The sequence below is a fragment of the Diadema antillarum genome, unplaced genomic scaffold (assembly GCF_040938485.1).
Source record: "Diadema antillarum isolate AM-2024a unplaced genomic scaffold, OU_Dant_1.0 scf00000199, whole genome shotgun sequence".
NCBI lineage: Eukaryota > Metazoa > Echinodermata > Echinoidea > Diadematoida > Diadematidae > Diadema > Diadema antillarum.
Window position 1 is genome coordinate 108,213 of NW_027271088.1, and position 24,410 is coordinate 132,622.

At 38.6% G+C, this 24,410-nt stretch overlaps 1 protein-coding gene across 1 annotated transcript; it reads right to left on the minus strand.

The window, feature by feature from the left end:
* Positions 1–14,372: 14,372 nt before the first annotated feature.
* Positions 14,373–16,598, minus strand: LOC139723740 (uncharacterized). The gene is made up of 4 exons (XM_071634954.1): positions 16,349–16,598; positions 15,754–15,867; positions 15,275–15,475; positions 14,373–14,863 (listed from the first exon to the last, which is right to left on the minus strand). Exons 1-4 carry the CDS (start codon positions 16,596–16,598, stop codon positions 14,373–14,375), a joined length of 1,056 nt encoding a protein of 351 aa, XP_071491055.1.
* Positions 16,599–24,410: the final 7,812 nt, after the last annotated feature.

Sequence of the window (24,410 nt, forward strand, 5' to 3'; positions counted from 1 at the left end):
TATCCCCCTCGGGATTGGGGAGGCAGTTGACGAGGAAATCGCAAAATCGGTGAACTACTTTATTGGCAACAAACTAGAAGATAAAGCCATTGAGGAAACGGTTGAAAAATACCCCCCACCGAGCAACTGCCCCCACCTCGATACACCTAAAGTGAACGCTCCCATTTGGGAACACTTGCAGTCCGTCACGCGTAATCGTGATTTGAAACTACAGAGAGTGCAGAAATGTCTGACTCGCGGTATTGGGGCTCTTCTTCGCTCTCTCGACGCGCGAGATATCTCCGAGTCTCAGCAAGACGCACTTGCTCTATTGAGTAATGCGCACTTTGAACTGAATTGCGTGCGGAAGGAGCTGATTAAGCCGGACATCAACTCGGAATACGTGCATCTCTGTAAGCCTTCTACACCAGTCACGCAGCTGTTGTTTGGTGATGATCTCACAAGACAGATGAAAGATCTAAAAGAACAACATAAGGCCTCTGCTGGGGTCATGAGGACCCAGCAGAAACATACTTCTCGTCCGAGCGGCTCTTTCCATCCGTACAGACGGCCCTTCAACAGCGGAGCTCGCCGGCAGGCTCGCGATGCGGGCTGGACGGGCTCGCGTAGCGCTGCAGCCTCACGCTTCGTGCATGGAACGGCAAATCGTCCTTTTTTAGACCAGCGCTACCAGGGGAAGTCGCGACCTCCCCCACAGCAACGGCCACAGAGCAGAGCTCATCCACAGGCCAGAAGCAAGACTCCCCACAACAAGTAACCCAACAGCCCGCCTCTGAAGAGGTAGGAGATATAGATTCAACATATTGCTCATTTGACATGTCAGTAACTGACCATGATGCATTTCTACCTTATCTAGAAGAACGGTATTCTAGATCTACTCCTCAATTTACTAGATTCTATAGAATCTAGACCTACCACTTCATGTGTAAAATCCAGTTGGAGGTCGACTGAGGCTTCATGCATGTAATTGGGAGAAGTTAACTTCAGATCCCACAGTACTACAAGCTGTGAATGGCTATAAACTTGAATTCAAGCCTGAATGTTTTCCACCTGAAAGGGTTAATCCTTTGGTTCAGTTCAAAGTAAAGAATGAAGATTTGGCCAATATCCAAGCTGAAATTGATTCACTGGCAGCCAAGAATGTTATTGAACCTTGTTCACATGAAGTGGGGGAGTTCATCTCGAACATTTTTACCCGCCCTAAGAAGAATGGCAGCCTTCGGGTCATTCTTGACCTCTCAGAGTTGAACAAAAGCCTAGTCTATCAGCATTTCAAAATGGATTCCATCCATACAGCAACGCAATTTATTACACCAGATTGCTTGCTAGCCTCAGTCGACCTTCAGGATGCTTACTATTCAGTACCAGTTGATCCGCAGGATAGGAAATACCTGCGATTTGTGTGGCAGGGCAAACTTTGGCAATATTGCGCACTGCCAAACGGGCTTAGTACAGCACCGCGTTTGTTCACAAAGCTTCTCAAACCAGTTTTTGCTCATCTGAGAAGAGCAGGTCACATGGTAGTGGGATACCTTGATGATACTATCATTATTGGGAAGAGTGAGGCTAGCACTCAAAGAGCAGTCGATGCTACGACTGATCTCCTTGAAGACTTGGGGTTTCTTGTCCATCAGACTAAATCATTGTTAAAACCCACTAAAGAAATCACCTTTTTGGGATTTGTCCTTAACTCTGTGAACATGACAGTTACTCTTCCTGAATCTAAGAAGGAAGATATCACTGCTGAGTGCACAAGTCTGTTGCATGCCACAGAATCCTCTATCCGAGAAGTGGCTAGAGTAATAGGGAAACTGATTGCTACCTTTCCTGCAGCCCAATATGGGCCCCTCTATTACAAAATCTTGGAAAAAGAGAAGATTTTGGCATTGAAGGCCAATAAAGGCCATTTTGATAGGAAAATGAGCTTGTCTAGTAGAGCCAAACAGGAACTTAAGTGGTGGATTGATCACATACAGTACACCTCTAATCCTATCGACAGACCCAGGCATACAATAGAATTGCGCACTGATGCGAGTGGGTCTGGTTGGGGAGCAACAGACATGTGCACAAACATAGGGGGACGATGGAATGAAGTGGAAAGAGAAAAGGCTGTTAACAATGAGATAAATTATCTAGAAACCCTTGCAGCAGGATTGGCATTGAAGTCCTTTTGCTCTAACCTGAGAAATGTTCATGTTCTCATTAGAATGGATAATACAACTGCAGTCTCATATATCAACAATATGGGGGGCTTCAGATCCCAGGAATGCAACAATTTGGCACATGATATTTGGGAATGGTGTATTGAAAGACAGATTTGGATCACAGCCGCCTACTTGCCAGGACGGCTCAATACCACAGCGGACTTCATGTCAAGGAAGTTTAATGATCAAACAGAGTGGATGCTTAACAAAGCCCAATTTACTGAAGTGGTAGAACATTTCGGCCTCCCTGAAATCGATCTTTTCGCTTCCAGACTTAATGCACAGCTACCCAGGTATATCACTTGGCAGCCTGATCCTTCGGCAGAGAATGTAGATGCATTTACAGTGGATTGGGGTCCATTATGGTTCTATGCTTTCCCTCCCTTCTGCCTTATCCCTAAATGTCTGCAAAAAATAAGGGCAGATAAAGCCACAGGGTTGTTAATAGTACCAAACTGGCCTTCACAATCATGGTTCCCAGCACTTCAGGACATGCTGACTGAAAAACCACTTGTCCTATGTAGACATGCACAACTTCTTGTTCAACCTGTGTCTTTTATGCCCCACCCCTTACACAAACATTTGGATTTGCTCTGTTGCAGGCTTTCAGCCAACCCTTCAGGTCGCAGGGATTGAGTGCAGGGACCGTCAAGGTCATCGTAGCTTCTTGGAGGAAATCTACACGACAGCAATATCATAGCTTCATCAGCAAATGGAAAGTTTTCTGCACTGCCAACAACATTAACTATCTCCAGACCTCATCGGAATGGGCACTAGAATTTCTTTCCGACTTGTTCCATAAGGGAGCCAGCTACGGTACTATAAACTCTGCTAGAAGTGCACTGGCTTCTTTTCTGACACTCACAGACAGTTCGTTTTCCATAAACACTCATCCTCTAATAACTAGATTTGTGAAGGGAGTCTTTCACTTACGACCCCCAGACCACGCTACACGGAGGTGTGGGACGTTAGAACTGTCCTCAACTATCTGAGGAGGAAATCACCTGCAGGCGAATTGGGTTTGAAAGAGCTAACGTTGAAAGTGACAATGTTATTAGCGCTTCTCTCAGCACAGCGGGTGCAGACATTGAATGCTTTGAGAATAGACAAGATGACATTCAAAGACAACTCTGTCAATTTCGTCATTGATGACTTGTTAAAGCACCACAGACCTGGTAATACAGGCCAAGTCGTTAGCCTAAGAGCGTACCCTCCAGACAGACGAGTTTGCATTGTACGATACCTTCGAGAGTATCGGAGAAGGACTCAGATCATTAGGAAGGACCAAAAGTATCTGTTAATAAGTTTTTGTAAACCGTATCACAGGGTTTCTACCCAGACTTTGTCACGATGGATTAAGACAGTTATGACAGAAGCTGGGATTGACACCAGCATGTTCTCGGCACACTCCACGAGAGCAGCCTCAGCGTCTGCTGCCCAGAGGAAAGATCTGCCTGTACATGAGATTTTGGCACAGGCAGGCTGGAGTAACGAGAAGACATTTCAAACATATTACGCGAAACCCCTCAGGAATGAGAATAGGGGTTTCAGCCATGCAGTATTATCGTAAAAGGTAAAGCCATACATTGTACCCCTTGTGGTAATTATGGTCATTGGCACAGTTCTGTGTGGCCAAAAAATGTGACTACCAGCTTCAAAGTCTCCTATTATTACTCTTTATGCATCGTAGTCTCTTTCGAGACTTCCGAAATAAAATAGAAAATTTAAATGAGAACTTACCTGTTTGAAATTTAAATTGTATTTTATGAGGAAGGCGAAGGAAGAGACTACAGTCCCTCCTCTCCCACCCTTCTTCATAATCTCAGGTAGTTCTCAATAGCAGTAGGATGACTGCTGGTATTGGTATTCACATTTTTCGGAGCTACTAATATTGCTGGACGCGCGTGCGGGCTCTCCTATTATTACTCTTTATGCATCGTAGTCTCTTCCTTCGCCTTCCTCATAAAATACAATTTAAATTTCAAACAGGTAAGTTCTCATTTAAATTTTCTATTTTGATCGAAACGAACTTATTCATTTGGTGGATAGAGCCCCCTGTCATATTACGAGAATAATTATTAGCTTCAAAGATTAGTTAAAGTCTTTCCGCTCGGGACTTAACAATCTTACACACGGCCTGATCACACGATGAATCCTGACAAACGACAACACAAGACAGAACATGATACTACTAGTACAACACTGGCCAAAGATGGCATAGGCTCCACTTCCGATCCTCCAATAACGATGAACGAGGAGAACAACAACGCTGATGACAGAGTAGAAGGCAGAGGGGGCCGCCACAGTATTGTACACATATGCATACAAACACATACATGCACACACATATACACACATACATGTATGAAGTGTATGTAATGTTATATAAATCAACATACAATATATTTAGATATTACCAAAAATGTCATAACTTAAACGATAAACTTAAACGATAGCAATTCTGTAAAACATTCTGTGAAATTACCTGGGCGAAGCTGGTTTGGTTGTGACGTCTTGCATCACAGCAGTGTGCTCATCTTCGGTCAATAAAATATTACATTATTGAACACTATGTAATTACTATATATCATTTCTATCTATCAGTCAAACACAATCATATTAAAAAAAAATCAGAAAATCATACTCCAAAATCATGATAATAAGATTGACTCATCACTCATAAATGATTACGCTCTACATTACTCTTTACAGTTATTGTGATGTGTGTTCTGTTAGTACAGATCCTAGTGAAGGCCATGACAGGCCAAAAAGACGAAAAGAGCAACGTCCGTCTCAATCATTATTATATACTGAAGACACGGCTCAGTTGTTTCAGGAGGAAGTCGCAAAATGTAAACATGCAATAAGTTTGATAACTAAGCTTTCAAAACAGCAAAGGTTTCAGAGGGGAAAATCCCACACAGAGAGTTACAATGTAATAAACATGAAATTTTCTTAACTGTAAAGTCAGATAACAATGACACGAAATCAAAGATACGAGACGAAACTGAAACGAAACTGGTTGCGCGTGAATAATAATGATAAAAAAGCGATGGTCTCTACTCGCTCGAACTTGGCAGCTTCAGACAGCATGCCGTGCTCATAGATGTTAAATGAAGGTTATACCTTCGTTCAGGTTTCTTCAGGGCAGTGGTAGTGAATCTCAGAGTTGTACCATGGTTCAAGGCGATGATAGCCGCTATCACGTTGATTTTCTCGAAAGTATAATATTCATCCTGTCAAAGGATTTGTCAGTCGTTGTCATGTTCGGTAATATTCGAGAGCGTGCGATGATTCGTAGATAAATGGGCTGATTAACTACTCTAAAACATGATGGTACTTGCATAGTACTAAAGTAATGATGACAATTGCTCTAGCTATTGACTTGTGCATGTGTATTAATGTGTATGTATACGTGTGGATGTGAAGTAAACACGTCTGTCCATTGGAGGAAATCTACTGACAGAACCATCGAAATATGTTGGGATATTGCGATTATCGGGAGTCTGTATACTTTGTTTTCAGACCCCCCTTTTATGGAGGGGGGGGGGGGGGAGAGGAAGGGGAGCTGCAAAAGTTTATGTGTAAGTGTGTGCTGGCCCTTTCCCCGTCTTGTGCTTGTCAAAATATAGATTGTGCTATTCTCTATTATTTTAGATTATCTATAAGAATGTTCTTGTCAGTACATCATTCAAACTAACGTGAAAATATTTGTATTGCTGTAACATAGAAGTAATCTTCATAATATCATAGCATGAAATAATGTACTTGGAGTGAATGAGACGACTAAATTAAACTGATCATGACGCTAATGCCAACAATGAATCATGATGATGACGATACTGACACAGGTATAACTGATTTATGAGAGATGAAATTTAAGGTAAAGAGAGCTATGATTATAAACAACAATAACATTAAAATGATAAACGGCCACAATAAAGATACAGATAAAACATTGTCATTGACACAATGATCTCATCTATGCAAGAAAAATAAGATATGTTTTACATAAGTTACACTTGAATGTGAAACAAAACAGCTGCAGGTAAGGATCCCTATAAGTCTACCTTACTGTGATTTTTTCGCTTTAGTTTTAAGACTGATAAAAAGACAAGTAAACAACTGGAATGACGCGAGAGAAAGAGGTGGTGGTGGAAGGGGGGGGGGGGACTGTGCTCTTTTTATGCTCAACATCGGAGACATCGCGGTGACGTCTCCGCGACTTATAGGTGAATAATTTGTCACCATTTTTGGAAAAATCTCGGACGTCGCCCTGGAGTCGCCTTCTCGGTAAGAGGTGAGAGCGAAAGCCATTCTTGGTCTTTGGAGTCTCACGAGTCGCGGCGAAGTCCCCTCTAGTGAGATGGGCCCTTACTGTGATTTTTTTCGCTTTAAATTTAAGGCTGATAAAAAGACAAGTAAACAACTGGAACGACGTGAGAGAAAGAGATGGGGGGGGGGGGGACTGTGCTCTTTTTATGCTCAACTGAAATACAAAGTATGTGTACATATCTAACATCATATAACTGTTTCTCACTAAATATCTTTTTTTCAGTCACTCTATTCACTCTTTGTTGTTATTAGAAAGTCTGAATTGTTTTCTGATTATATGATAATTCATAAATATCAATTTCATTACAATTTATGACATGTGCATCTGTCCAATTATTAGAAACTATCAGTTCAAAAATGTATACTTTGTATCATGGATTACTATTTTGATAGAAGTAAAACATAACATAATATTATTCAGTTGAATTGAATTGATTAGAATTCAATATAAGTCTACTTCAGAGAAAAATTCTGAGCTTCAAAACTTCTAAGATTGAGAAACAGAAGTGTAACAATTGGATCGAAGAGACAGAATGGGAGATCCAATTATCTTGTAAGCTGGAAAACGAAACGGACAAACAGACAATCAAATAGATAAACAGATTAACGAGAGATATACACTCTTTTTGTACTCAACTGAAATGCGAAGTGTAAGATTAATATCATACGAATATATGACACAGCACAGTAGTTTCAGGCGGAAATCGAAACTATAGTTCACATGCGAGAATATGTTTCATAAGCTTTCAAAATATGCTATGGTTTCAATAGGGGAAATCCCAAATGGAGTGTTGCGAATGTAAGATTTGCCGCACCGAAAATTCCGACAATTGTGAAACCCAATCAAATAGAGGGGACTACTGAGCGAAACTGCTCGTGGGAGAATCAAAATAAGTTTATTTAGGAAACGAGCAAAGTCATAATAGCGACGGGTTCGACCCGCTCAAAGGTGCAGGTGTGGGGAGGAGAGCGTGCCGTGTGCAAAGACATCAAGGTTACACTATCCCTTGGGTTCCTTTTGTCAATAGTATTGAATTATTTGAGTTGCACTTATGTTGAAGGCGATGATCACTGCTTTGCTATCCTTCCAATGATATTCACCGAAGTCATGTAATTTCCATCTTATCAAATAGTTTGACTCTTAGATAGGGTTACGAACTACCAGATGCTGATGGTGATGGTACTGAAATGATGACAATAACGTGATAGCCATTGCTCAGAGCATTATCGTTATTTTTATTGTCAACATCACAGACTTTCCAAATATTCTGACTTTTTAGGAGAGAATATGAGTTTTGACCATTCCCAGCTCTTATTTCAATTTAGGAATTGCCTTTATTTCATTACAATTTTACTACATACTCCTATGGGAACGAGCAACGGCGACTATCGAGCATTCATGTGACTGGCGCCATTTTGGTAGTCCATCGCACAGTGCACTGTAGTTGCAATCTATCCTTTTGACAAGACCCTCTCGCTTATCAAGTTATTATGTATAGATAGATATTAATCTCAACTACAAGTAGTTTTGAAATTCATGCAGTGACACGAAAATGCGTGCTAACATCCGAATGTGAATGTTTTAATCGTTGATTTTCGTGCCTAAAACACCGGAATTTAAAAGCTAAGAGGATGAATGACCAAAGTCATTCCATCCCTTCATCGATACGATTTTCATTTCAATTCAATTCAACTCAATTTATTTTCATATTTCTCAATGAAGGAATGTACATCAATTATGATAAAATGAAATGTATTATAATATCCAGCTTGGATGCACAGTAAATTAATGTAAACATATCAAACATGGTGGTCAATCTTTGTCGTATTGTTTGTAGGTTTGGCTCTATGTATAAATGCTAAAGAAATATGATGGAACCTACTTAAAAGCAAGCTTGTGAGGCGTAGGTCCCAAATTCTGAACAGAGTGTAAAAAAGAAACAAAAAACAGATGAGGAGCACGGGTGCAACACAGGACCAAAATAAAGGGGGGTGGGGGGAATGACAGGCAAGGATACCCGGGGCAATAAAAGAATCTTCTCAAATACAGATAGTGATAAACAGACAACCACATTCTGCAGACAGTTGATTCAGCAATGTTAACAATATGGTGTAATAATACGATTTGAATAATGCTTAAAAAGGAACAACTCGACATGCGAGTCCCCAGAAGAGACATGGAAAGCCTAAAGAGTGAAAACTGATAATTGTAGAGGTAAAGTTGGTGCACTTTTTAACCAGGACTTGTTGATCAAGCATATTTTGAATTTGTGTTTATTATTCCTAACCAATGTCTTCAGAAACCTTCAATGTGAAGTTCCTCTCCCTATATATACTTTTCTGAGTTTTTAGGTTCTATGGAAGGAAAGTCATTATTATTACTGAGTAGACGTTTCCTGACTGATAACTTATCATTGTGACAAAAAGTGTTGAGGTTTGATGTATAGTGCCATACTTCACAATCATGACCGACGCCTTAAGCCCGCAGCACACTATACGACTCATGACTATACGACCTTAAGACCTTAAGACCATAAGACCCAGTCGTACGACCTGCCAACGCCCACTATACGACCTGACCTTACGAGTAGGCTTACGACTGTTCTGTCTCCAGTACATTTTACCAATGAGTATTAAAGTGCACGCAGTGGGCACTGCGGGCGCTTGCATTTTACTGTATTGTGAATGGCTGAAAGCCCACGACCGGTCGTGGAAATTCAACATGTCAAATCTCTACGACTAGCGCTAAGACCCAGTCGTACGACTGGAAACTGGAAAGACTGTGACGTCACACTTCCATTCCTAAGGTCGTACGACCGGTCAGATTGTATAATGTTCGGCGGGCTTTAGATATTGACATGGTTGACATAATAGAGCTCATTAAATGTTTCAAGTTTCAAGTTTCTTTATTTCTCCAAAGCAAAGAAGATAATAATAAAAAAAACCACATACAACAACATTAGAAAAAAAGAACAATTACAAACATATCAGTTAAACAGTGTAAGAAGAAATGCTATGGTAGGCAGCAGCCAACAAGGAAATGTCCCTTATTTTCGGCTGACCTAAAAACATTCGTTAAATTTCTATTACCAATGTGTTCAAAGCAAGTATAACATAAGAACAGGAAAACACTGCGACATGACAATCAACATACAATGACAAATAACAAAGTAACTGATGTCTCATAACATAAAGGATAAAAACTGATGCTCTTAACTTAAATGAGTTTGGTTGAAATCATTGAGGAGAATTTTTTTATAACTAAATGTAAATATGTTCAAAGAGTTAGCATTGCGTATTAGAGGGGAGAGAATTCCACATGAGACATTCAATTCAATCTAATCAATTTGCTGATAGCGTTCAGCACTTGTGTTTGTTTGAGTGGTTGTTTTCTGTTTTCATTTGCTATTGTCAGTATAGGCATATCCGTTGTGCCCTTATTGATGGCACAGTGATATATATGCGTGCGAAGTCCAAGTCACAAACATTGCAAGCAATAGGTGCCCTTTAAAGGACAAGTTCACCCTCGTATACATGTGGATTGAATGAATGCAACAATATTAGTAGAACACATCAGTGAAAGTTTGGGGAAAATCCGACAATCCGTTCAAAAGTTATGAATTTTTAAAGTATCTGCACAATCACTGCTGGAGGAGAAGACTACTACAGTATATGATGTCACACGCGTACAACGATGTAAAGAAAATAAAAAGAGAATTTCACCAAACTTGACTTTTTGAATAAAGTGCACATTTCTTCGACTTGTTACTGACGTATGTTCGGGGTAATATTATTCCCCCCTGACTTCTGAAAGAGAGAAGTCAAATGTTCTTTTGCTATGTGAGAAAAGTGAGAATATCTTGAATTTTCTTTATATGTTGTACTCATATTACATCACAAGCTGTAGTAGTCTTCTTATCCAGCTGTGACTAAGCAGAAACTTCAAAAATTCATAACTTTTGAACGGATTGTCCGATTTTCCTCAAACTCTCACCGATGTGTTCTACTAATATTCCTGCATTCACTCAATCCACATGTCTATGTAGGTGAACTTGTCCTTTAAGAAAATTACAGTGATGATGATGATGCTGATGCTTATGATAAATATGATAATGATGATGATGATGATGATGATGATAATAATAATAATAATAATAATAGTAATAATAATAATAATAATAGTAATAATAATAACAATAAAATTCTCCAATATGTTGACGCGAAAATCATATCTCTTTTTCACTGATAATGGCTCTTTGCGCTATCTTTACAAGATGTCTACTTGATGTTAATCTTGAGAAAACAATAAATCTGCAGCTCTGATACTAATTATATTGTTCCCGGTAGAAACGACCATGAAAAAAAGCACATCAAAATTTAAAGGAATGAATCATATCCATCACATTCATTTATCATCAGGTCATTTAAACTTTAGCCGTGAATAATTACTTGGGGGAGATGGTTGAAGGTCCACAAACATGATATCCATGATATGTAATGCCTAATGGACATTTTGACACTTTCCTAAATTTGTGACGCCATGCCAAACCTCAAATTCTACAGATTTCTTTTCTGATCTTGATTTCAATGACACCAGTAGGCCTATCATTCTCTTTACTGGATTTGGTACATTAGTTGCAGGCAACTCGTAGCAATGCTTATCAAAGCTTTTTCATTTTCAATTTTCAGTGCGTAAAGCTTTCCTCCTGCTGCTTATTGTCACGCTATACCATCATCAATGTGGCAGATGACTCAAGTGTTTTGCTTAAAAAACAGACATTACAGACATGTCTGACTTAGTTAAAAGCCTGTAGAATGTCATCACTGTTACAGCTTGGTGCATTTGAGGAGAAAAATAAAGGCAGAATACAATGTCAGCATTGCTCAACAACAATGTCACTCCGTAGATGGCGCATTACATTTTGGGTTTAGCAGTTGATGACTTGCATTGCACGTCACTACCACAGCGGTATTGTCACCGCTTTGATCGTTTGTCAAGACCTTGAGAAGACTCACGACATGTCACAGCACAAAGTAAAGTAAAGTAAAGTAAAGTAAAGCAAAGCAAAGCAAAGCAAAGCAAAGCAAAGCAAAATCACACAAACGAAGAAACAAACAAAACAAAACAAAACATCTTTCATTTGCTTTTCATCTGTTTGGTTCATGGAAAATTCGCTTGAAAAACAGATGTCAAATCGTAAAGAATCTTTTCATATTTTGTGAAACTGATAGATTACAATAAAATGAACTGAACTGAACTGAACAATTGCAACTTCTAAATTTCCATGTAACCTGTAAGTAAACTATGTGAGTTTCAAGAAATATAAATCATGCAAAGAAAAGTTATCGGGTCTAGTTATTAATTTATGTAATTTCTCGCAAATATTCCATTTATGCTTTCACGATGAAAACTACGATACAGAAAATCGCTTAAACTTTTATTTACCACAAGATTCGTACAAGTATAAATGGACCCAATCACTGTAACAACCTATGATTTTACTTTTTAATGGTTTTCGAAGAGTTCTTCAAAAAAAAGGAGAGAGGGAGAGAGAGATAAGATGTAGCAGTATGAATTGTCATTTTTCTTATATTTCTATCTCTCTGTCTGAAATGTAAACAAATATTTTGAAACTTTACATGTTGACAAACCTTGATGGTACTGTCACCTTTGTAGACATCAGTGAAGGTAATAATTTTTTTTTATTGGTTATACGATTTTGATAATTTTTCCTTTACTCATTAGGCAAATTGTAGTTCTACAATTTCTTTAACAACTAAAAGCCGATTCTAATCAAATCCAAGGTCTAAGGCTTCTTCGGTCGTTATCATTTCTTTTTTTTTTTTTGCTACTAGGTTATTCGATTTAATGATATTTTGAGAGAAATCATGTAAAAGGTCTGTTCAGTTAAGTACCTCACTGCAACGTAGTACCAAATGAGGTAAAATCTATTCACTCTGTTGCCATCCACAGTGATTTCCTTGGATCATCAATATCCATTACGAGAGCAAAAACTTTACCACAAACAGAATGTTATCTTGTTGATTTCCTGAATGAGACAAAATTATGGCAACGACAACTTTACCCTTTAGGCATCTACATCACACATTTGATCAGCAACAGCTTTACGATCCAATCTCTCTCGCCCTCTCTCCCCTCTCTCCCCCTCATGCGTTCCTACTCTCTTGACACGATCAAAATCTCGTACTGCTCTACAGCTCAGTCACATGACATTAATGGCTTTGGGATTAGGCGGTCAAGTCATTTTATGAAGTCATTCTAAACATTGCTTGTTATATTATGATTCATCAATCAAATTGTGTCGTCTTGGTCTACAACTTTAAGTATGATGTAGAGAAGCCTGTACGATTTTTATTCATTGTTATGGATGCATTTTATTTGGATATGAATCTTATGATTTGGTTGACGTGGCCGCTAATAAAGCGACGGATGACTTTACGCAAAGCACCCACTTAAATCGCGGCTTAAAGTTGCTTCCGAAGGAATATGCAATAAGGGTAAAGTGCATTGAACAAGGGCACAACTGCTGCTGCCGGGCACTCAAATCAGAGACCTAATGATTAAACAATTTGTGGTATTATACACTGAGCTACAGCAACTTCTGCGTTCTGATGCACACATCTACTTCTACAACCAACTACCAAGACTACTGGGATGGAAAAAAATAGTAATGATATTAATATCACCGTGGTATACTTAATTTAATAATAATTAGTATGTGAGTTATCATATCAACGTTCCAAGTTGCAAAAGGCGCTTTCCAGCTGCCTTTAGACATGTTAGATGATAAAAACAAGTATCTCGATTTTTAGAACTTCTTTCAAAAGAAATCCTGAACCAGATTAGCCAAGCACTTTATAGACACCCTACATAAGAGTTGTGTAACGAAAATTTATTCCAAGAACTTCGTTTCTCGTATTTTCTGTCCATTTGACTGCTCAGTTATGAATATGCATCCTGAGGAAAGATATGTGGGAGTTGGTAGAACAGCAATCAAAACAAAGTTTTAAAAATATTGAAAACTGGGTACTCCGACATAATATCTATTAGGGTATGAGTATGATGGACTATCAAGTGGAAACGACAATGTTCAATCATCATGATCATGATCAATAATACAAATTGATTCGATGGCGACAATTTTGGTCTTAATTGTTAAGATGAAATATTGTCAAACTTTAAGCTATACATGTATTGCAATGTACATTGTCCAAAATCACAGAAAAAAGGATGCTAAATTTCCCAAACCATCATGCGGCTGAGTGTCTGAGCGTATATAAATGGCGTATGATTTAGGTACCATGAAGACTGTATTCTGGACAAAATCATGAAGTAGCAGTATAAATTGCGATATCAAACAACATATGATACTTGAAAATGGAAACTTTTGATATTATATACATAATACTAGTATTCAGTCTCACATAACTGAAATGGATGTAGAACACCAATTATCATCCACAGCCCTGGCCCTCAAAGGCAATCTTGACATTATCTACTACATGGGAGTCATTTTTTTTTTTGGACAACAATGCAATTCGCGCGTTGAAATGAAGATAACAGAAGTATTAAGGTTTGAAGAAGGAAACCAGTAGATGGGTAAGCATACATAAAGAAGATGAGAAAAAGATGAGGAGAAGGGAGAAGTCGGAAGAAGAATGAAAACTAAAATGACTTAGAAAAGAAGACAATTCGGGATAAAAGAGAAATTAGAGCATTCTAATGTTATGTTTATGAACCCTTTAGTTATCCTCATGGTCATATGGTCATGGTCTAAGGGATCACAGACGACTGCACAAAACGGAGAGTCTCTAAATCGTACAAACGGCACATGTGAGTTCGTAGCCGTGGACATACGGGCCACAAGGAAGGCCACTTCCATCCAAACACCTTCCCTCCACGTGGTACAGGGTGGCGCCATTTTGGTTCCCACGCGTTCCTGGTACCGGTTCAGCGTCGCGATCCATACAGATGTACTCGGTTCTCTTGAGAGTGTAGCGCTCAGACATCAGGTAACCGGCGTATTCCAAATGCCAGTCGTCGGACGGGCACACGTTACGAGCTGGAATCATCAGCTGGGTCATTCGTTCGCTTGGAGCACGGCAAACAGCACAACTTGGAGTGAGGTCTTGTAAAGCTTGCCAATGGCCCACAAACGTGCTTGTTTCAAATTCAGAGGAATATACGTACGCTCGTAAAGTACTAGCTGATGTTTCCACCTCGTCATAGATTGGTTCGTCTGGTAAACACAAGTAGCTAGAGCTGCCCCCGAGGTTTGCGTTACTCTCACCTCCAACAGACCCTGTACACAATGTACATTATTGTATGCATCAAGTTAAGATAATGATGAAATAATACAAATTCATTTTTCTTCTTTTACCGAAATATATTTATCACAATCACTATCACTCTGGAATAATGAACGTATCGACTTCAGAATTCTTGTCATATATCCAATGTTCCTTCATCAAGTCTAGATGTGAACTAATGATTACTTTTGAAACATATTTATAATGCATAACCCTGCCTAAGGACGACGTGTCATAAAAGTAGGCCAACAATGGAAAGGTGAGAGAGGGGTTGGTGAGGGGCGTTGAAAGGGAGGATAGAAAAGACAGTGCATGGGGATGGAGGAGGAGGAGGAGGAGGACGACGAGGTGGAGAAATATTAGTCGACATGGTACGTCAGTATCCACTTTCTTTCCTTTCTCACCCGAATATATGAGTTCGGCGTCCTGCGGGCAGTCTGGCTTGCCCCATCTCACGTAGACGGCCCCGTTTCCACTGACCGTAAGATCGTCACTGTGCGTCTGTTCACCATCCTGTCCATCATCCTGCAAGGTTGACGCATCGTCTTTTGAATTCGAAGTTATCTTGGCAGGCTCTTGCGCTATCTCTGGACTTCCATCCACACCTTAATCAAAACAATGATAATTATACAAACAGAATCAAGCACTATAGTTCCAATATCAGCTCTCGTGCTGATAGACTTTCCTGCCCATACCTATTTATGATACCAGAGGCATTAAAGCTGATATTATAATTAGGAGAGAGTTCTAAAATTTGTTGACTTGTTTAAATTCGCGCCCCCTAAAAATGACCTATCCTCTTTCAAATCTCTCGAAAAAGGAGAAAGACGAAAGTGAGATTTTACAAATAAAGAAGTAAATCTACCGTCATTTCAAACTGTACCTCGCATATCGCGTAGAACGTCTTTACCGTCGCGACCATCCGCGCCAGCCACACCGGGCGGACCGGGCGGTCCTCGGGGACCAGGAACGCCAGAAGGACACAGAAGACACTGACCTGTCATGAAAAAGAAGAACGCAATCAAAGACTGCCTGTTACAAATTTGTGGTACTTGTAATTACGAATTACACTGTAATTGGAATTGTAATTTTTGTGTCATCTTTTCATTTTTGAGCGGATAGGGACATTATCACTTTGTGTGTTGCGGTATATAAGCACTGTAAATTATCATTATTATTATTATTACGAATACCTACATGGACGTGATCGAAAATTTACAAAATCACGCCTCGTCTTTAAACTAGAGTGACATTACACTCTAGCTCCATGACTTTTTCTGTTTTAAGCGATATTTGCGAAGTGGAGCATGTAATCATAATAGATTAGTATAAAGCGTATTTATATAAATATAAAAAAAGTTCAGACATTGAAACCTGTACATGAGTTACTTTCCTCACTCCGTACTTGTTATGTATATTGAACTTCGTATTAACTACATATAGGAGTCAGGCTGGTAATTCAAGCAATCCCTACTTACCAGAAAGCAATGGCAATTCAAAAGACCCCTGGGGATTTTGATCACTGCTTTGCTGTGTTGCTGGCAGATTCGGAGTCTCAGAAGAGTCCACACCTCGACGACTTCTCTGAACTTTTTTATCGACTGGGTTGTCTTCCAGGATCGTCGGGTTTTTTGAGATCAGCTCCAAACTCATGAAAGAGCGAGTGATCTTCTCAACTGATCCCTGTGAGAATGAGCCAAAAGTATAGGTTTTCCCGGTCAATTTCATACTTTTGTCACTCAAATTCATTAATGTGCATTCAAATTCACGTATAGCGCACGCACGCGAAAATATTCGGGCATTCAAATTCAGAATCCGAGCGATCAATTTCATTTATGTGCGTTCTATTTCATTTTCGGGAAATCAAATTCACGATTGGGCATTCAAATTCAAAATGCGAGCACCGACTTTCCTACTCGTGCATTCAAATTCATGCGATAGTCACGTGATAGTCCCAATGAGCTTGTTTGGAGCGTTCAAATTCATTTTTAGGCGATCACTTCCTACTTCGTGCAATCAATTTAACGAGGAAAATGGAGTAGACTTTTAAGAAAGGGAAAAGGGCCAACACAACCAATAAAGGCTTGCATATATTGTAATTATGGTTGTTTACAGGTTCTACATTGTTCTCTGTTCATGTATTCTTTGTTTTTCATCTCAATAAATTTCAAATTGCAATGTCCAATCAGCAGTGCATCCAAACAACACAACGACTAGTAATCATATTTCTTGGTGATACTGCATGCTGACAACGCCCCAACACCAACCACATAATCATGATAATGACAATTCATAAACTTAAAGACAAACTGACACACAATGATCTCACATAGTCTCGTAAAAGTAAATCAATAAGACAGCAATACACAACAAACAACGCGTATACAATGTTTAAGTATCAGTTTCAATATAGTCGAAATTGTCTTCTTTTCCTCGAAAGTGTCAACCAACCCTCCGTATTATGCTCGTCTGTAGGCCTATACAGTGCCTAATTTTTGCTTGTTTGTTTCGTTTTCCATCAAAGTAGATGGCTGGATAACCCATATTCAGCTGCAAAACCCATATTCAGCTGCAAAAGCTGGTCTTAAATAATATGGGGTCCAGTTTGATGTTCTACTCTTTGCGATGAATAAATGAAATGGGATCTTTTACGTGCATGAGTTGTGACTCTCTCACACATGGGACCGCCATTTTATGTCCAATCCGAGGGACATGTGCCTGTATATTCCTATTTGCTAAGCGCGAGTTCAAAATTGTCAATGAACAGGTGGACCTCTACTGCAAAATAAATAATCATCGTAAATCCCAATATATTCAAAGCCAAATGAGAAACACATGCATTACACGACCCCAAACCAACTAAATTCAGGACTTCTTTTAAATTGAATGCAGTTATTTGGAACGTGGTTGCCTATTCACGAATTTGAATGACCGACGAGATTCCGTCGCCAGCTTGACATGAATTTGACTGCTCATTGATGAAATGCGTGCTCCTCTCTTAAATTTGAATGCTCCGATAGTGAATTTGAATGTTCCGATAGTGAATTTGAATGTTCCGATAGTGAATTTGAATGCTCCGATAGTGAATTTGAATGCTCCGACAGTGAATTTGAATGCTCGGATAGTGAATTCGAATGACCGGATTTTGAATTTGATTGCTGATTCAGTGCTGCGAGCGTGGAATGCGTGAAATCGAATGCTCGGAATAGGAACTTGAATGACAAAAGTATGAAATTGAAAACCTATACTAGACGCGGACCATAACAAACTAAAATGCCATTGTTCACTGAGAAGAGATTTTAACAAAGGAGCCGAATAAAAGGAGGAGATGAAGTGGCTTGTACATGAATCACATGTGATTGGTACAAATCAATAGAGCAAGCGTGAGAGCAATATTGTATTGTCATGGTATCTAATGGTATACTTACTGATTACGACTCGTGTCGCTGCTTTGTGAAAACATGTAGAATATTTGAATTATATCACTTTCTTATTTTACGTTCAATTCAGATTAAACCGTTACTATTCTAGTTGTTAGATGTTGACTCTATTTATTATAGTCAACCTTAGCATTGAACAGCTCTTCGTTTTCAAAAGAAAATCTTCCCACTCAAACGTTGTGTCCACCTTTGCGCAGGGTATACAATTATTTTCCTTAAACCCTGAAGCCCTCATATAAACGATAGCAATATTATGCTTCATGCGGTGTACAGTTTTCCTCCTTTCATATCTGTTATTTTTTTTCCTACCACTAAAGTGGACTGTGCAGTTGCAGCTGACGCATGCGCTTTACTTGAAAATAGACGTTAGTAGTAATACAGATGTGTCTGATTAATTTAGGAGTCTATAAAATGTCATATATTGAATATAGTGAGTGGGTAGTTCAGGAGAAAACTTGAGCAGATTCGCAGTGACACAGCGTAATAAAAACTGTCGTTTCCTCTCCGTAGATGGGGTAGTGGGGGTTTAGTGATTTCCCGTGCATTGCATGTCGCTCCTTCAAAGAGTACTATTATTGAAACCTCCATGTCCTTTGTAAACCCCTCTGATGTGTGTTTTGGTAAAAGAGCCTATCTACACCTTGCAACGCTTACTAAACAGTCGATTGAATTAGGCCTATGACCTGGAAGTTTAAACATTTTCTTCAGATGAAGAAGTCATTAAAACCATTTATGCTGGCAGTTAGTTTTCTTCTAGAATGTCGTGTGCTCTTCAAATTTTATTATCTGATAATTTTACTGTCTGAAGCGTCCAAAAATGCTTTCGAATTAATGGTTTTATTCATGTACGCCTTTTTGCCTAGATGTATTTACAAGTATTGCAACCCATATTCGACAGAAAGATGTATCCAGAGATTCGTCATTAGGACAAATTAAGCAACGTACGTGTGAATATTCATGGAAAAAAGCGTATATCTAGAGATACGCCTTTCTGTCAAATTGATCAACAGCAACGCTAACTGCACGTTAGTTCCTCTTTCCTCAGAAATAACATTGTGCTCTCCACAGCTGACGATTAAGAAATGATAGCCCTGCAAATTTGGATTACTTTTTTTTTATGATACTCACTGTAGAACGAGAACGGAGTCATCGTCCACAAAATCGAAAAGTCCCTAACCAGGAACCGTAGTGTCAGTTGGTCATTCTTTACATGCCATACAACACACATTTCACTTTATACAAAATAGAGGGAAATTGCATGCGTTGGTGTGTGTATAATTATGTGCTGGTGTTATAAGCTGGCCAACTGTGTATTCAACAAGAAAACTTTTACATGTAACTTAAAACTCTCGAAAGCTTTTTTTTTCTCAACTAGAAAAATGTGGCAAAACAAAAGAAAAACAAAACAAAAAAGGACCCGTCAGGCCTCCATCGAACCCGCATCCTATTGACAGGCATGCAGACCCTTTACCAATTTAGTCACAACAAGTCCCCAAAGACTTAAGACGTGGAGCTCAAAAGCGGCCTAAATCCGTTCACTGTTCCACGTTTAACTTGAAAATTTCACCATGATCCCGTTATCTGATGGAAAGAATAAATAACACAAAAGCTTGTGGTTTCATATACAAAATATCGGAATTTCACTATTTCACTATTTCAGAGAATAAGGAGCTGAGACAATCGAGATACAGCTCCGAGAACAATGTCACAGTAATTCAGAGCTGGAAAAAATCACTTCCCATAGACATAACACGTACAGAAGGCGGATTTTAACATGTCACCTTAAATCTAAATTGTCGCGACGACGACGTCATCAAAAGGGGAAATATAGGTCACTATCACGAAAGAGAATTGCCTTGGCTAACATACTGAACTTTGGGAGAAAATTGGGTGAAAATGACCGAGATACGTACGCCTCAATGAATTGAAAAAAAAATCCAAACATTACGTCATAAACTATGAAAATCCTCTCTTTTTTATACTTCAGGTGACAATGTTGATAATGACATGATGTCAGATTGGCCATAAGTATACTTGATTTATATGCTTCCTAAATATGAAAAAAAAAAAAACCCAGGGGATATTTCAAGAGCTACGGCAGAATAAGCTATAATTTTCACTAAAATTTCCACATAGATGCTCGCGCAGATTTTTAACTTCCATGCACGCTCAAAACCTTGTTATTGGTCACAGGATCAATGAAATGAATGAAATCATGAATCTTCTATACGTGAATACTTACATATTTCTAGTTGTACGTGTTTGAACTTCATTGAGCTGTATATTAAAAGCAGTTCTTTTTGACTCGACGTAATATTAGTAATGTCAGAAGCCAATTGTATTTCTGTCACTCTGTTGGAACTGTAAATAAACCTTTTAAACTCTTGCACTTCATCAATATGACAAAGTCGGATGGTTTCGCAGAATGGTAGGGCCTATATAGAAGTTAGTGATGGTGTGTTTGTTATTATCTTTCAATTCGTTCAGTTCGTTCAATTCAAATTGTATACCTTTCTGGTAAAAGCCTGGTGCCTCAACGTCTCAACAACCTAATGGAATTCCGCAGCAGCTCGTGATTGGCGGTGGCTTCCGGACAGGGGGCAGTGATTAGGGACTTTTAGATTCCGCATCCAGAACGTGGACTACGACGTGATGACGTCATTTCATGATACAATGTACTGCGCATGCTCCAGGTTCCCTGGCACGTCCACCGGCAGAATCGAGAACTCGTTCTCCACGGATTTCACGTCCTCCCAAATAGTGAACGGGGTTGATGACGCAGCGTGCGGAGGATGTCACTGTATTAATTTTGACGCGACGATTATGACGTCACCACATCCATGTACTCATACTCACCGTCGACTGAAATCTATGCTTTTACTCTGGCGTCGACTGGAGTTGCCGAGAACGTTGGTTCTCACTTTCGGGCGGTCTGAACACCGTCGCGTCGTGTCCACGTAATAGTCTAAAAGTCCTTATTATCGCCAACGGACACTACAGAAACCTGGTTCCACTGATATCAAACCACAAAGAGGCCGACACGCGACTCCTCTTGCATGCACTGCATGCCTCTCAAGACATTATTCTATCGAAAAAAAAAAAGAAGTTGTCGTTATCTTGTGTGATGTTTCATAAACCAAGTTCAGACTGTCAGTGCTTTGTTACAAACTGTACACTTCGCTCACAGTACGAATTGTAACAGACTGTACTGTCAGTTGTGAATTTCAGTACTTTGTTATACATTACAGTACAAACATTATTTTGAACTTTATTTTCAACAAGTTTATTATTCATTTTGTGTGTGTGTGTGTGTATATATATATATATATATATATATACATGTGTGTGTGTGTGTGTGTGTGTGTGTGTGAAGTTGATTAAAGGACATCTTTGAATATGACAACTTTCTATTATACCATCAGCATTTATGCTTGTACCTCAACAAATTACGATAAACGTGAAAATGAAAATATCCAGAATCCCAGATACATCTTTTAAAAGATTTTGCACACTGTTAGTGCACGATTTTTTTCGGTTTTCTGTTGACAGACTGTCATTATGTTGATAACTAATGTAATAGTGATGTTTCTTAACCAAGTTCGAACTGTCAGTGCTTTGTTACATATTGTACATACTTTTTAATTTCTTGTTAAACCTGATACAAGAGCCCACAGTGTGACTGTATTGACGTTCAGTATATTTTGTTATAGGCCCTACATTGCAATATAAGTATTCAAACTTTATTTTCAACAAGTTTATTTGTTGATCAGGGTGTTTCAAGGACATTTTGGGCTCAGACAACTTTCTATTATATTTATGTTTTTACCGCAACAAAGTAAGATAAAGTGAAAAAAAAAATGGAATCCAGACATATTATTTGTCTCTTGTGCCTTTCGTGCACTAAATATCACCCTTTTTTTTTAGATCGGGTCTTAAATTACCTCAACATTAAAAAAAGAAAAAAAAAGAAAAAAATAATAATAAAAAAATCAGCCTGAATAGAAGGAAAAGGACGTCCAAGATTGTTTTCCCTCTTCCATTCTTAGCGTTGATTCATTACTGTACGTTTTCATACAAATTTACAAATCATCTTTTTTTAAACAAACAAACTTACGAACAAAGGTTACATTTAAAAACATTTGTTGGAAAATATGGTGTATTTTCCTTCTTTAGAAAGGTAATAAGTTTATCTGCATGCATGAGTAAACTTCTTTTCAGCTCAGGATAAATTAATTGTTTTCTTTTCGTCTTTTCCAAGGTTGTTTCGAGTATAAACTTATATAAATACTCTTCTCGTCTTTTCCAAGGTTGTTTCGAATATAAATACAATGTATATACTAAAAAAGTTAACGTTTGAATATCATCGGTTTTGTTTTCTGTATTCATGGTAAAGATGTTAATTTCTGCATGAGTTATTATAAACATAATTATTTTAGTTGTTCCTTTTTCTTTTTAAAGAAAGAGTCATGGTGCATCCTAGAAAATGTCTGGATAAAAACCAAAGTCGGTTTATAATACCATTACATTGTTCAGGATATATAGAAACATACGAATAGACGGCAAAATAGAATTTTATCAAACTACAATACAAATGTAGGTTGAAGATTTCTTTGGCGCAATAAACTTTGTCAACTTTGTAAAATGGCCGCCATCTTGAATTTTTTGAGTGGGTGATAATGTATGTTTGCTGTAAAATATCATACATTAGCAAGATTGGTGCCAAGCATCACTGACCCCTTAGCATGAAAAGTGGCCTTTATTAATCTTTTTTTTTAAAATTAGTACCACAATTTGGAACCACATACTACCTGGGGGGTGTCCCAGAGGGTCCAAACCTACCACCCCAACCCTTTTCTGCGGGGTATGTTGAACGAAGTCACTTTTTCTGGGTCCGTGCCCCTTGACTACGCTTTTGAAACAGCAATATCTGTGCACCAAATACACGTTCAACCAACTTCCCTCGGTATTCAGTGGCTTTTTAAATCCCAATACTCATTTTTTTCTTTTTTTCCCCTTTTTTTTGCGGATCTATTTGCAGTGTACGCTTGCTTTACATCTTGCTCCTGCGTTTATTCTCCCATTCAATCACTACACTATTTTAGTACTCATACTTTGAACTCGTTATTGACTCTAGATATAATTATGCTCGTATTCTTGTGTATTTGTATGCTATTTTTTATTTAGTCTTATTCCTTTTGCTGTTTTTTCCCATAAGTTTTTTTTTTTTTTTTCATATAGCTTCGTCGTTAGTACTTGGTGTCCTATCTCCATTGCAAAACAAATTTACATTGGTATTTTTTCCCCCTGGAACCCACAATCACAAGCTTTGCTTTTGTGGTTCCTTCATATTTCACATATCATATAGAGAATTGTCTTTTATGTATACATACTGTAGTATGCTGACACACTTTCTAGGCATGACCCACTTTATATCATATACACTGTATGTAGTTTGTATATTGCTTGTTTGTATATATTTTGCTTATGTGTAGATGTCAGGCGAGATATGAAGATAAACGTGCTGGAACTGTTCACTGTGTGTCGAGTGTAAGACCAGTGCAGTTTCATTAATTCAATTCAGTTCAATCTGATTATCATCTTGTAAAACCAAGAACTATGTCTTAGCACACATCATGGCCCCGATGTCTGGAATCTTTTACCCGACAACCTTAAACCATGTATACAGATCCTCTCACTTTTTCAGAAAACAGCTGAAAGATGTACTCACTTCTATCATTCAAGAAAGGGCCCCGAACTGAACATACACAACGAACATGAATATAAAAGACACATTCATTGTCACATATACCCACAGAATCTCCACACAAGCTCTTCACATTTTTGCACGATGCACCGCTGCACTTTTTTATTCTTCATTTTCTCTTTTTTTTTCTCTCTCGAACTCTCTCCACTCATCATAGTACGTGACTTGAGTGTCCTCTTAATTTGTCGTATTGTATAGACAACTATATTTCTGTGGCCATTATCCTCGTCGAGCTTTTGCTTATGATGATGGTCTCTGTGATTGCTGGTTTGCATTTTATGCATAAAATAACACCTGCTCGTCTTCAGTTCATTTTGCATTATCATGGAATGATGT

Coding starts and splice junctions, on each gene's coding strand:
- LOC139723740 (XM_071634954.1), bottom strand. CDS start 16,598: ATGAAATTGACCGGGAAAACCTATACTTTTGGCTCATTCTCACAGGGA. Junction 15,868..16,348: donor TGAATTGCCATTGCTTTCTG/GTAAGTAGGGAT, acceptor TTTTCATGACAG/GTCAGTGTCTTCTGTGTCCT. Junction 14,864..15,274: donor CGCCGAACTCATATATTCGG/GTGAGAAAGGAA, acceptor CATTGTGTACAG/GGTCTGTTGGAGGTGAGAGT.